This window comes from Haliaeetus albicilla, chromosome 8, assembly GCF_947461875.1.
Source record: "Haliaeetus albicilla chromosome 8, bHalAlb1.1, whole genome shotgun sequence".
NCBI classification, from domain to species: domain Eukaryota; kingdom Metazoa; phylum Chordata; class Aves; order Accipitriformes; family Accipitridae; genus Haliaeetus; species Haliaeetus albicilla.
Genome location: NC_091490.1, coordinates 2,222,692 through 2,236,269, shown reverse-complemented (window position 1 = coordinate 2,236,269; position 13,578 = coordinate 2,222,692). Strand labels below are relative to the sequence as shown.

At 48.6% G+C, this 13,578-nt stretch overlaps 1 protein-coding gene across 7 annotated transcripts in view; it reads left to right on the top strand.

The window, feature by feature from the left end:
- Positions 1-13,578, top strand: part of PDE4B (phosphodiesterase 4B) — a 219,593-nt gene that overhangs the window by 152,485 nt on the left and 53,530 nt on the right. For 6 of the 7 annotated variants that reach the window (XM_069788481.1, XM_069788482.1, XM_069788486.1 and 3 more), the window contains 4 exons: positions 5,659-5,853; positions 7,880-7,916; positions 8,047-8,117; positions 11,960-12,009. In XM_069788481.1, the coding sequence (XP_069644582.1) occupies positions 5,659-5,853; positions 7,880-7,916; positions 8,047-8,117; positions 11,960-12,009 (353 nt within the window). Of the gene's footprint in view, positions 1-5,658; positions 5,854-7,879; positions 7,917-8,046; positions 8,118-10,998; positions 11,019-11,959; positions 12,010-13,578 lie in introns of all 7 variants that reach the window. The other variant, XM_069788490.1, reaches the window with a different exon arrangement.

Genomic DNA, 13,578 nt, shown 5'->3' with positions numbered 1-13,578 from the left:
CCGGTTTATTAAAAAATGCAGAGGGACAAAGGAGATGGAGGTGTGGCTGCCTCGTCGCTTGCACTGACCTCCCAGCTGAGCATTGCTCTGCAGCCACCCTGCTCCTGCCGCTGCCGACCCTGCCGCCTCCTCTCCTCCACCACCACCACCAGCTTTCCTCTCATCCCAGGGAGTAAGCGGAGAGCCTGGAGGTTGAGTTTAACCGTAGCCTGGCTCTGGAGAGAAAGCCAAGGAACAGGCCACCTTCCTTCACAGCTCTGCAGTGCTGAGAGTGGATGGAGACTCGCTGGGCTGTGGTGCTGCCCCGGCTGTTGCACCCTTTGCCTTCGCCGCGCTGGCTGTGCGCTTGCTGGGGTGGGTTTTGCTCGGTGGGTCTGCTGTTCCCTTTGGCTGGCGCTGGGATTTGTGGCTTTCTGTGTCCAACAGGTTCCCCTCTTCATCTGCTGCTGGGTTTCTGCTGGTGGTCAGTAACCCTGAGAATATGCTCGCCTCAGGGGTGCCACTCACCTGCGCTCATGAACTGCGCATTCGTGAATCCGCCGTTAAAACAGAAGGGCCTCAGGAGACTTGTTTTTGTCTGTCAGTCAAGTCTTTGATTTGCGAGTATTTTCTGGCATAGGGATTGCACCACTGATGCCTGTCAGTGGTTAACTAACGCCTGTCCCATACAGACGCTGTCGCCTTTCCTCCTACGGAGCCAGGTTTTGGCTCTGTGCAAGTGAGCTCAACTCCTTAGAAGCCCTTGGTGGCCTCCAGACACACCATCACCCCGAGACTGTCATGGCCCTTGGAAATGTTGGCTGAATAAACCTGATAACACATGCTGGAGGCAGGTGGGGAATGGTGTCATCTCGGTGCTCTGGAGCTCCTAAGGCCGTAGAGCAAAGCACGCTTTTTAGGGAGGAGATCTATGGGGGACAGGTGTTTATGTAACTTATCTTGAATGATTTATAGGGACCTTAGGTACCAGGTTTGTGACCTATGTGTTTAGGTAATGCAGTTTTAAGTCTCAACAGCGCCCACTTAATCCTGAGCATGCTGGGCATCCACATGCTCGTGCAGAAGAGCCCCTGGGGTCGGCACGGGAGGTAAGGGAAAGAAGCAGCACATCATGGTGGATGACCGTGCTTTCAGCCAAAGATATTTCATCCACCGTCCCTTGGTATGGACACGGGGTGAAGAGCAACTGTAGAATAACAGATCAAGCGTTTGCTGATTTTTTTACCTCTGGAGCTCGCTGCCGCTGCTTCGGAGCTCCTATGCCATCGTTGTTTCACAAATAGGGTGTCTTGACTGCAAGTGCTGCTGCTTGAAGATAAACTGCAAAGCAAATTTTAGCTTTTTTTCTCTAGGCTAGTGTAGTGGTGCTTTGTACTTTGTCATCCTTATTTTTAACTAGACAAATGCAGCTCTATTTTCCACTTAGGCAAAGACTATGGGGTGCTGCAAACCTTGGAGAGGACCCTGACAATCTGTGGCGTATTCTGAACATGATGCCACACTGATGATTAAGTTTTTCCAGCAGAGCTCATCAGTTAACTTCTAATGAAAAAATTTTGTGGAAAATGCAGCTCTGAGAGGGCAAGTTTACAATCGAATTGCAATTCTTACCAGTTTCAGAAAATGTTTGTTTGGGAGATGTTTTTTGCATCAGGACATGATTCCAGATGGACTGTTGTACAAACCAGGAGCGACTGGTGAACTTAACGTGCAGCAGAGATTTGAAAAACACAAGGTTAAGCTCTTGCTCTACGTATCTCAGGCCACATTATCCTAATGTTGGGTCATCTGGGGGAAAATAGTTTCCCGTTTTTGACTTCTTGTGAGTATTAAAAAGCCATGACAGCAGAGACTTAGACCTGGGTTTCAGCCATCCCGGTGAAGACCTTGCCCACCCAGCTGTACCGCTGGGACTGCCTGTTCACGTGCACAAAACTGGACACTCTTGGTAGAGAGATAACTACAAACTCCTGGTTAGCCTTCACTTTTGGGGGGGGAATTTTCTGTTAACTTGATGGCTGAGCACATGGTTGGCTGCGTGCTGGATCAGGCCCAAGGAAGGGGAGCCGGATGAGGGGGCCGGCGTGGCTGCAAGCTGTACTTGTGGAAAGAAATAAAAATGCCTTTCCAGCTGGATTAACTGCATGATCTGTGCTGCAGCGTCCCAGGCGCTGGCACGGGGAGCACGGGCAGCGTGCAGCCAGGAGCTGGCTGCGTGCACGCGGGGTGGCTGGAAGCAGCCACGGCACTCCGAGCTGGGCGTCCACTGTGCTGGGCTTTTCGCTAAGGCAGCCTGAACGGCTCCAGCTCATCCCAGCGTGAGCCGCAAGTCCTGTAGAAATCCGGAAAACTTGCACGGTTCAGGCAAACTGTTTCCTGGGGAGCACTGCCTTTGCCAGGGTTTAACCTCCACCTTTACCCAGGTCACAGAGCATCAGGGCTCCCTCTTACACCTCCCGCTACAAAACTGTTGACGTACTCTGAAGGTATTGAAAATCTCCAGGACTTAGGTGGGAGTTTCTGCAGGAGTGACTCAGAATAGGCCTAGGCTGGCAGAGAACTTCTTTTTTTATGTTAAAAGGGGGAAGGGGAAGGGGATTTGAGTATCTTCCACCCACCTCAAGGCATAGAAGCTGTGCTACAGTAAGCCATGCAAAACCAGATCTTTGGTGGATAGTTCCCCTCTTAGTAAACTTACTCCTTTGCTGCTGAGTGGTCTTCTTTGCAAAAGAACCCCTTATCAGCCTTGCCCCCTGCCTCCCTCCCTCCGCCTCTTACACAGTTTTTAAACCTTGTGTATTAACTTTTTCTCCCAAACCAATCGCTAATGTCTACCAGCAAGCAGCAGGTGCAGCCAGAAGAAGCTCTGCTCAGCTAAATGCTCAGATTCAGTTCATTGCTGTATTTCTATTTGCGTCAGTAAACGAAATGTTCTCGATTGAAGGTTTTGCAATAAAATATTTTGAGTAATCAGAGTTAATTTTCTGAATAGGTATGGATTAATTATCAGCTGGCTGTTTTTTGTAGATGCCATAGTTACAGAGCTGAGTTTCTTCTGTTGATTACTTTGTGGCTACAAATGTACTCAAGCTGTCTTTGGTAAAAGAGCAGATAATAAAGAGTAAAAGAAAAGAATATTAATTGAGCAATTACCAGTTTCAAGATGTACTTATGCAGTTGGGTAAGTAAATGCTACAGTGAGGCGTGGTAGATGTAGGAATCTCCTGCAATGCGTACTGTGTTATACTGGTGTCGTGCCTTTGGATTTCCAAAGAATCTAAAAAACTTTGCACTGGTGCTTCTGCATTTTTTAATTGCATTAATGAAATGCATGTTCCCATGCATTTTTTAATTCTTGAGGAACCGTATGTGGGACCAAATAGCACAAGACCAAAGTAGTTACCCTCTATCTGCAGCCACGAGGAACAGAATAACTGCCAGGAGATCTAGTCTGTTATTGCTCCACCCCAGTAAGTAGTTTCTGGAGACCTCAAAAATAGTAACTGTCTGAGCACCCACTCCCTCCCAAGCACATACACAACTGTAAATAAATATTTATGTTATAAATGTAGCTGCTTAAGCAAAGTATGCAATCCCTCACAAAGTATGCAATGTGTTATTACTGATATTTGATAAATTTTTCAGTAATTCGTTGGTTGTTGTTCATACAAAGTAGTTGGTGTATGCCAGGAAGCAGCTTGCATCAGGAGCTGCCACGTCAGGGCATGCAGCCTGTGTTTCCCCATCGCTGCTGCTTCCAGGGCAGCTCCTGCATCCCCCTCTTGCATCGCTGGATGCAGTTTGGTCTCACACCACAGCTTGGTGCTTCTCCAGGAGAGGCATTCAATTTTACTATACAGGAACCTGAAATGCTTCTGCAAAACCTAAGACTGAGGTTGTAGCTGGTGCCTGGGTTTTGAATGGTGAGAGAGTTTGTCTGTCCCCTGCTCTGCGTCCTTCCTGCCAGTACCCAGAGAACCATGGACAGGCTATGCCATAAAGTTTGGATTTTGTTCAGATTTCCTGATCAGGAGATGGAAGGCCTTAGTGCTTTGAGGTGTCTGGTCACTGTTGGAACAGGCAAGAGGCTGCCTTTGTTCTGAGCGTGCTTGGTCTTTCGTTCTCTGCAGCCTCATGTCTAAATAATGCAGGTCAAGTTCAGCGATGGCACCTTCACGTCAGTGGTTTTCTCTGAGACCTTCTCTACTTGTGATTCCTTTCTGCAGTGTTTGGTGTTTGTTTACCTCTTCTCATTTATCCCTCGGTCAACCTGTATTGGTATGTATGGACTCACAGTAGAGAAGGAGAGTAAGCCGAGATATGTTTTGCAACTGGACACAGACTCCCTTATTTTTTTCACAATTTTGTGCATTACTTTCAGGTCTACCAGAGTTCTTGCTGGCTTTTTTGCCTGGATACTTTATCTGCCTCCTCGTGCAGTAATGACAAGCACTCTGCATGCTCTGCAGAGTGGAGGGAGAGACAGGGTCTTCCCTGCCACCATGCTCAGGTCTCCTTTTGACTTAATATGATGAGTGGGGGCAAGCAGCAACAGGGAGGGATGGAGAAATGTATGGCAGGGATCGCAGCTCTATGTTGTGGCAGCAGTCTGAGTGCGTGCCCAGCTGGGTGGTGCGGTTGAGGGCGGTCATCAGGCACAATAAATTGGGAGACCATTGGGAACGGGGAGAGGCACGTGCCCTGGTAGGAGCGAGGACTCAACTCCCACTGCAAGTGAGATGAAGCCTCAGACTTCCAAAAGCAAGAAAATTCATACTGAACACAGCCGTACTTCACTTGGCTTAGCTGGAACATGGTCACACATATGGTATTTATATCAGATCCAAATGCCCAAGCAAAGGAAGCCAACCTGCTTATTTTCAGGGTTTACGAGGGGTGTCACTTGCTAAAGTGTCCAGGGTGACTTCAGCTACAAGTTGCAGCAGCCAAGTTATGAAACCGTAAGAAAGTGAGTGTATAATGGAAACAGTGACAGAAGGTTTGGGGCTTTTTAAATTTTTTTTTAAACAGTCCTCCATTTTGCAGCCCAGCTGTTTAAAATGCACTGAACTAATACCTCGCGTGGCTAAGACGTGAACTATGGCTGAAAAGAGACTCGGGCATCCAGCTTGCACAACTGCCAAGTCCTCACCAATCTCACAGGATTTCAAAAGTTGGCTTCCAGAGCAGATGGGGACAGGGCTTGGCTGGAGGATGGTGGCATGTCATAACTTCTTCAGTCCCTGTTATGCCTGTAAGGCTCGGAGTGAGGTCTGGCAAATCGAGCCCCCTGACTTGTGCAAACACTGCATCCACGGGGGCGGCGTGGGGAGAGCTGCAGAGCTTGGTGATGGTGTTTAGCTGCTGCCTGTTCATGCTGAGAGCGACAGGAGCTGTGCTGAGCTTAGAGAAATTCAGGCTGAAGGAAGACTGAGCAGATGTAGTCAGGAAAGAAGCCTCAGGGGTAAATGTTTTATCATAATGCAGAGTCCTGCTTGCATACAATAGAAATATGCCAGCGAGAGGCTCCAGTAAATGTAGCCCTGTGTCTCCTGTACTGAGCAAATGACACGGTGTGGGCAACGCAAACGTGACACATGCACTGAAAAACATCTTTTGGCAGATGCGCGTGACACACAGTATGTGTTTTGTTCACAGCTTCGATGTGGAAAATGGCCCATCACCAGGTCGCAGCCCGCTGGACCCGCAGGCCAGCTCCTCGTCAGGACTCGTATTGCACACAACGTTCCCGGGCCACAGCCAGCGCAGGGAGTCGTTCCTGTACAGATCCGACAGCGACTATGACTTATCACCAAAGACTATGTCCAGGAACTCTTCTCTCCCAAGTGAACAGTAAGCATAAATTGAGCCCACATCATATTTTACAGTAACTAAGAGATTTACATGGCCTCCTCTAATCCTCAGAGCTCTGTTAAGAGGAGCCTAGGGGTGGTACTCACATTTCATAGCCTGAGTGCCCAGGATGGGTGCTTTTATGGTCTGCCAAAGCATGACTTCCCTCTCCCCATCCCATCCTTAAAATATTCCCCTTTTCTCCATAATTTAGCAGAAGTGCTTTCAAATCTGTACCCTGAAATAACAGAGAATTTTTGCATTTTACATTTCTTGGTATTAGTTCCTCACGTGGGAGTTTGTGTTTGGGGTGTGAAGCACTTGCAGCTAACTGCAGGGTAAAGCCTGGGCTGTGCTCAGGGCAGAGACTGTGCAAGCTGCCCATGTCTCCAACTGGACCTGGAGGCAGGAGAACCCTGTCGCTCCAGCGCTTGGCTTGCTTGCACTCTCTTTTCTCTGTTGCACTCTCACCGTGTGTTCTCAGAGCCTGGTTAACATCATCTCTGCTTTTTCTTAAGTAGGTAACGCTCCATTGGCCTGGACAATAGAAACGTGACTGTACTTACATTTACAGTATTACTCTTCTCCATCCTGTTTTCTGTCATGGGTTGTTCGCTAGAACTGAGCGGAAAATGCAGCAAAAAGCCGAGACAGATGGTTGAGCTTGAGAGGATCAATACAACACAGAGTGTGGAGCTTAAATGAGTGTCCTGGATTTGCAGCCCTTTATTTTAAAAGGCACAGTTTAAAGTTTTAAAGTGACCATTAAGCTGTTAAAAAGTGCTCATAAAAAAAAAGTTTAACTGTTATGAAAGCCGTGCAAGTTTCGTCATGAAATAGAAATCTAAATATTAGCGAGATCCAAGAGGAGAATTCTCCTGAAAGAGAACATCCCTCCTTGTTAGTTAACATTTAGTAAATATTTCCCAGAGACAGAGTAACCACTTCAAATTATGCAAATACCATGTTTGGTGTAAATGTTGGATTTTAACAATTGCCCCGTGTTCCCAGCAGTGTGCTGGAGGAGACAGCTGTGCTGGGGCGGAGAAAGCCCCGTCCAGCTGTGCCCACCACCGTCATTTCCCCCAACTTCATAGCTGCCTGCAGTTAGAAGTGTCCATTTACCGCAGGCACCAGGGCTCCTGCGGTACTCGGGGGAGCCGGCATCTCCACGCTGACCTGTTTTTGACATCAGCATTGAGACAACTTTCATTAAAATGTAGACTTAGCAGCACTGATACCTGAGTCTGGACAAGTTGGACATGCTCTGTGGCAGCACAGTCAGGGAGAATACCCCTTTGAAGGGGTCCAACACTGGCGGACACCTTTCCAGAGGTGCCCGAGGCAGCCTGCAGCCATGCCTGCTCTCTCCTGCCTGCAGCCATGCCTGCTCGCCTGCCCTCGCTCCGTGCAGCAGCCACACTGGATTGCCTTGCTTTCCAGCTGCTGTCAGGTCTGTGCTGCACAGCAATAGCTCTACCCTGCCATGCCTCAGTTAGGTAAATCATACTGGATTTTTCATGTATGCACAAGTGCTATACATAATATCGCCAAAAAAAAAAAAAAAATCCCTCTTATTGACGGTGACGATGTATTTTTCTCAGAACTTCTGCTCAAATCTTCCGTGATGAAAAACGCCCGGATAAAACCCAGGGTCTGAATAACATTAAAGACTGTGACAGAGATAACAAAAGCCAGGAAATTCAAAGCTGACCTTTCCCTGGACCGTTATGGGGTTTTTTTCCACCACGGTGCAAGCATGCTGCCTTAACTTTTGAATTTCCTGGCTTTTATTGCCTGGTGTTGCCAGTCTGAACAGTTGCTCCAGCCGGGTTGTTTTGGATATACACTGTGAGACCTTTCCATTAGGAACAAGATTTTATGTAGTGTTAAATAAACGCTGCATGGGTTAATGTTGGGTTTTTTATTTTTTGTTGCGGACGCTGCCTGGGGGGAACCTCCCTCGGTAAAAGTGAATGACGCCCTGTTTGAGGTAAATTTACACGTTTTCTCCGTTTCTCCTCAGGCACGGGGACGACCTGATTGTCACACCTTTCGCCCAGGTGAGTTGGCAGCCCGCTGGCCTCTCCAATTAAAAAAAAAGAAAACACCACCACAAACCAAAAAAAAAAAAAAAAACCCCAAAAACCCCAGGTGGAGAAGATAACGTCTCCGGTTTTGCCTCCCTCACAGGTGCTGGCGAGCCTACGAAGCGTGAGGAACAACTTCACGCTCCTTACCAATTTGCACGGCACCTCCAACAAGTAAGCCCCTCGGTTTTTCCTTCCTTTACGGCTCGTACGCAGCAGGGACCGGCGGCGGGGGGGGGAGTCCGAGCAGGGGCGGCGGAGGCCGGGTTCCCCGCCCTCCGCCGCCCCTGCTCGGACTCCCCCGCCCCGGTCCCCCCACTACCGCCGCCATGCCTGCGGGCCCACTCCGCCGTTTGGGCGGGACGCCAGGGGGCGCCAGAGCGCAGCCCGCCGCCCGGGCTCCACCGTCGTTTCTCCCTCAGGGTTTTATGGCCACCGACCCGGCGAACCCCCCCCCGTTTCCCCCTTTCCTCACACGGGTCTTGTGTCCCCTTATCCCCGAGAGAGGCCGGGATGGCGGCCCTCACTGGTCAGTGATGGCGGCTGGCCGGAGAGAGTGGAAAAGCACGGTGTGCCTGAGGAGGGAGCGATGTATTTCTGCTTGGGAAAGGGGGTGCGACACGTTTCTGGGCACGTTGCGCGCATGTGGTGTGGTATCATCCTCACTTTGCCACCTTGGCTGTGCCAGGCGTTCGTTAAGTGCCCAGCTCAGAGCGGAGGCGTCGTCGGTGTTCGTTCGAGCTGTAGTCCTGCCGTGCATTTCCACCATTGTTTCACAAGAGAGGCGGTCACGGCCAAAGGGTAGACACCGAGGAAGGAAAAACCCCAAGCACGAGGCTGTGGGGACGGTAAGGATTTCCCTGGCAGGGCATCCTGCAGCTCAGCTCCATGAGGGCTGCCCAGAGAACTGGCCTGTGCTGCGGGCAAGCCAGGGATCCTACGTCGCTTCGTTTGACGCTGTAATTGCACCGAATGGTGAAGGTGATGCGCTGAGCTTAAGAGGAGGATGTTGTTTTTTATACCTGCTGAACAGGAGAAACCAAACAAACTCCTTTTTATGTCTTTGTCCAGAACCACCGTTTCCCCTTAGCTATTTATAATGAGCCAGTCGTCATCATTTTCTGGCCTGTTTTGCCCCAAGAGAGCTGTTTTGCATGAAACCAGCATCATTCGTTCCTGGTGACGTCGGTTACGCACCCACCCATCCCACCCTGGGACTGGCAGGCGCTGCTTGCTCGACATGTCCCGCTGGCACCTGGAGCGAAGGATGAGGTGCAAAAGTGCACTCCAGTGGGACGCCAAGGGCTTGCTTCACTGCTGCACGCGTGAGTGGCATCACCAGGGTGCCCACCGTGGACTCTTCTTTCTGCCTTCCAGTGCAATCTTGTATTTTACATAAAGCCCAGCTTTTTATCCAGGCGTGAGGTTTTCCTCCCGTTGATTTCTGTTTGCAAATTCTGATGGGAAGGAACCGCCGCGTTCCAAGATGGAGGTTAATAGAAAAACAGATGGCTGAAATAGATTCCTTTTTTTAAGCTTTGCTTTTTTGAACAGCTCAAGCATTTCAGCGGTTCCTAATGAGGAATCTGCAATTGGATGGGGCCGGAAGGAAGCAAGGGCGTAACCTGTAGGACACACAGGCATCTTGCAGTGTCCTTTTGAAAACATTCCCAGATTTGATTGAGGTATAAAGTCATTTGCCCAGCCAAAGTAAAAGTCGTTAAATGTTTAAACCATTATATACCAAACATCCAAGTCCGTGGCGGAATGTGCTTCCAGGCACTGCAGAGCTTCCCGCACAGTTTCCAAACAGCTCTGCTGGGTTACAGCCGTGCTGCCAGCTCATGATTTTATCATATGTCTCATGATATGTGGTATTTTACTTCAACTTCTGCTCTGGGGATCATGAGAACCTTAGCTTTTCTTTAGTGCCTCCTCTCCCCTCTTTTTTCCTCCTCCACCCCTCCTGGCCCAAGAAAGAAAAAGAGGATGCTGTCCCACATATTTACAGAAATGCTGGAAAATATGAATGCTAAGGGCTGGAGGAAAAAAAAACAACTAGAAGTCATACTTTTCGGACTTTAACGTCAGGGTTTTTAAGGCAGTTTCCTGATTGGAAATGAGGAGAGTATGATTAATGGTTTCAGAGTGCCTGAGTTTGGCAGACGCAGCCCAGGACACGGTCAGAAAGCATCCGGCGCCTACTCCTCTTAATACCCGCCGGCAAGAGAGAAGGAGCAGGAAGCAGGAGCCATGTACCCTTGAACGTGGTGGTGTCTAAGAAGGGACTAAGAAGTGCTGCCGAAACCCAGATCTCTGGGTCTCTGTTGCCTGTGCCCTGGCTGCCACAGAAACCAGGATGGGCACAGCCAGGACGTAATTTGAGGATGCCAAGAGCGGTGCCATTCCCTTTTCAGGCTCTGCAGCGGGGAATACCCTACTGAATACTGGTTCATCCCTCCCCACCCCCCTGAAGGCATGTCTGTGCAACTCAGCGCGGGGTTTGGAGATACCTGGAGCACATCTCCCCAGATACTGGAAGCGCTGCAGCCACGGCGTGGTGTCCCTGTTGGGGAGTTTCTGTTTTTTAGAGATTTCAAGATTTGGCTTTTCAAAGGCTCAGCAGAGGCAGGTCAGGGCAGATTTTCAGAGAAGTCGGCATCCAAAATGTGTGCCCTGTGCTGAACCCTTCGAAGAATCTGGGTCCCGCAGCTCCCTCCAGAAAAGCCGAGCCTTTGAAATCCCAGCCGGCAAGCGGGTGCTGTGCCCAGGGGAGCCTGCTGCTGAGGAGCAGGCTTTGGAGCCCCGCTGGCCCACGTGCTGCCGGCAGGTTGGGAGGCTGGGGCCGAGGGTTCGAAGCTGGACTGTAGCTGCGTTACTCTAACGCAGATCTTACCTGGTTAACAAGGCCTTCCTGGAGCACTTCTGAAGAACCCCCTGGAGCTACAATTGCAGCAGAATTGAGCCGCTCACTTGCTTTGATTTTAGCTTCAAAGGAGAGCTGGCAAATAATGGATGTTTCAGTTCAGTGGCTGACTCAAAAAATTGGGGTTAGGAGGTTGGCTAAGAGAGAGTGTGGGGAAATCTGGCTTCAGTTAAAATGTATCAGAAACTTCTTAGGGAAGCAAAAGCCCAAAGTTTCGTTTTTGGTCAGCCTGAAATACTGCATTCAATCCAAAATGAAGTATCTCGGGTTTGGTGTCAACTCTCTTTTTTAACTTCTTTAAAAAAGAAGTCTCTTTTTCCCCAAGTAAATTATGGTTTCAACTTGAAAAGTTAACAGTTTTATTTGGCAAATCTCACAATAAAGTATTTTGACATTTGGAGAAATACTGCACCCTTTTTCCAGTCAGGCCCTGTTTGCCTGACTTGAACCAATTTTTCAAATAGCTTTTGGTCCTTCCAAAATCCAGACTTTTCTGATGAAATTGTTGCTCCTAGTCAAAAAAAGTCCTTCAGCTGTTTCAGAGCTTACACTAGTGACTGCAGCATCTTCTTACTTGCTTCCAGGTGCAATTCAAACTGTTAACTGTAGGGTTTAAAGCTGTACATTTCTCACCTTACCTATGGCATTGCCTTGCAGCCTGTGTGCTGGTGTAGTGTTTGACATTACATCAGGGTCCAGTTCAGACCTTGTAGGGAAAAGCTTTTCAGGAAAAGGCCTAGATTCTGGGGGACCCACTGATCCCTTCAAGCACAGAGACCGGCCCTTGCTGACTTCCAGGCATACTTTGAGCAGAAAGTTGCAAAGGCAGTATGGGATGAGGGCACATCTTTCCTGGTATAGCTTCTTTCCAGCATGTGTGTGTGCCTAGCCAGGGGACGTACATCTCTGGGTTTTCGTAACGTATATATTGATACTGCTCATTAACCGCCAGATCATTTTAAAGTGTTTTGGGCTTCTTTGTGAGTATGAAAAAGGATTTTTAACTGTGGGAGGTGGTAGTTTGAACTGCCAACAGGGTTTGAAAGGATAAAATAATACCTATTTATAGAGTATTCTTTATCCCTCTTAGGAGATCTCCAGCAACGAGTCAGCCACCTGTCTCCAGAGTTAACCTGCAAGGTATGTGTGTGACTTTGATAATCACCTGCAAGGTCCAATGCAGACGATGCTCGTTGCACATCATTTTACTAACAGCTGCTTCTCTGCCCCCTCCCCCGGTGCAGTTCTGGGCTCGTAGAGCTTCTTCTGAGTTACTCGTGCAAAACCAGTACAAGAGAACCATGAGGCTCAAATATTGTTATTTTAATAGTTTGGGTTTTGCGTTTACCCTTGTATGTTAGCATAAAAGATGAACATGATTTTGGTTTGATAGTCATGGCCACAGTGACTGCTATTCTTCTGAGTCCCTGTGCTGCACAGGCCTGGACAAGCCCCAGCCTACAAGCCTTGAACAGGCTCAGACACAGCTGGGTTTTTTTTATCCTGTTTATTTCAGTTTGTTTCCATGTGATCTGTGTAAAAATTGCAATCTCAAAAACCTTTCTCAGGTGAAACTTCCTCTGCTTTTATTAGGCTGCCCTGGAACGGCATTTTTTTGTTTCATTGTTTGCTTGCAGTCTTTTGAAATCTACATTTAACAGTCAAACAAGAGCAGAAGTCAGTGAGTGTGGCTAATCGCATCTTCTTTCCTGTCTGCTCCCCCCCCTGCACACAGTGTCCCTCAGTCGCCTTGTCCTTACCCTTGTGTCGGGTCAGAGACCACAGCAAACACAAGTAGGTTTGACTACGATCATGGAGAAGAATAACACCGAGCAAAGCCTCCGGACGGAGGGCACCGGGCAGCACACTGCGTACAGCTTGCGCTAGAGCCTGGGCGAGCAAGGGACCCCCGAGGGGGCTCAGCGTCTGCCTGGGGTACCGAAACAAGGTGGGGTAGGCAGCAGTGTGAGCCCAGTGAGCGGAGGCAGGGAGCAGTCGTGGTGGGAGCAGGGGGCTGCTCAGGTAGGGTGAAGCACTGGGGATGGGAAGCAGAGGCAGCCTGCTGTTTATTTATGACAAATTTCTTTATTTTTACACCTGGGTTTAGCCATGCAGTGCTGAGGCCTTGTAGGACCCCTTTCAAGAACAGAGCTGGCCCTACTTGCACTAATTTAAAGGTTACTCCCACAAAGAAGTAGATAAGATTTGGAGGAGTGCCATTTGTAAGGTTTAATCTCAGCCTTTCCAATAATTATGTGCTTAGAGGGACTAATAAAGCTTAATTTTTACAGTGTGTGAAGCCTGGATAACTAACTATCATTTCCTTTCATGCTGTGTATTATTTACTGTCCGGGGACACGTATAGACCTGGAGACTTCCAGATTAGGTTCTTCAAAACTTGTTAATGGAATGTGGAAACCTCTGATGCAGAAACAAAACTGGACAACATGATCTTGAACTCTTCTTTCACTCCCTCTCTGGGAACAGCGTCGAGTCAGAGCTAGCAGGAATGCAGCTCGTCACCTTATTTAAAAATCTGTTCTAGCAAGACTTTGATTTTGTGGCCTGTGTGGAAAAAATAATGGAAAATTTCGTAAGCTTTCCATAGATCTGTTTATATAAGTTAGAGAATCTAATAATGAGGAGAGAGTTCCCTTCCAGGAATTTTTAGGTTAATTTTCTTAACACTTGCTGTGGAAACAATTCCTT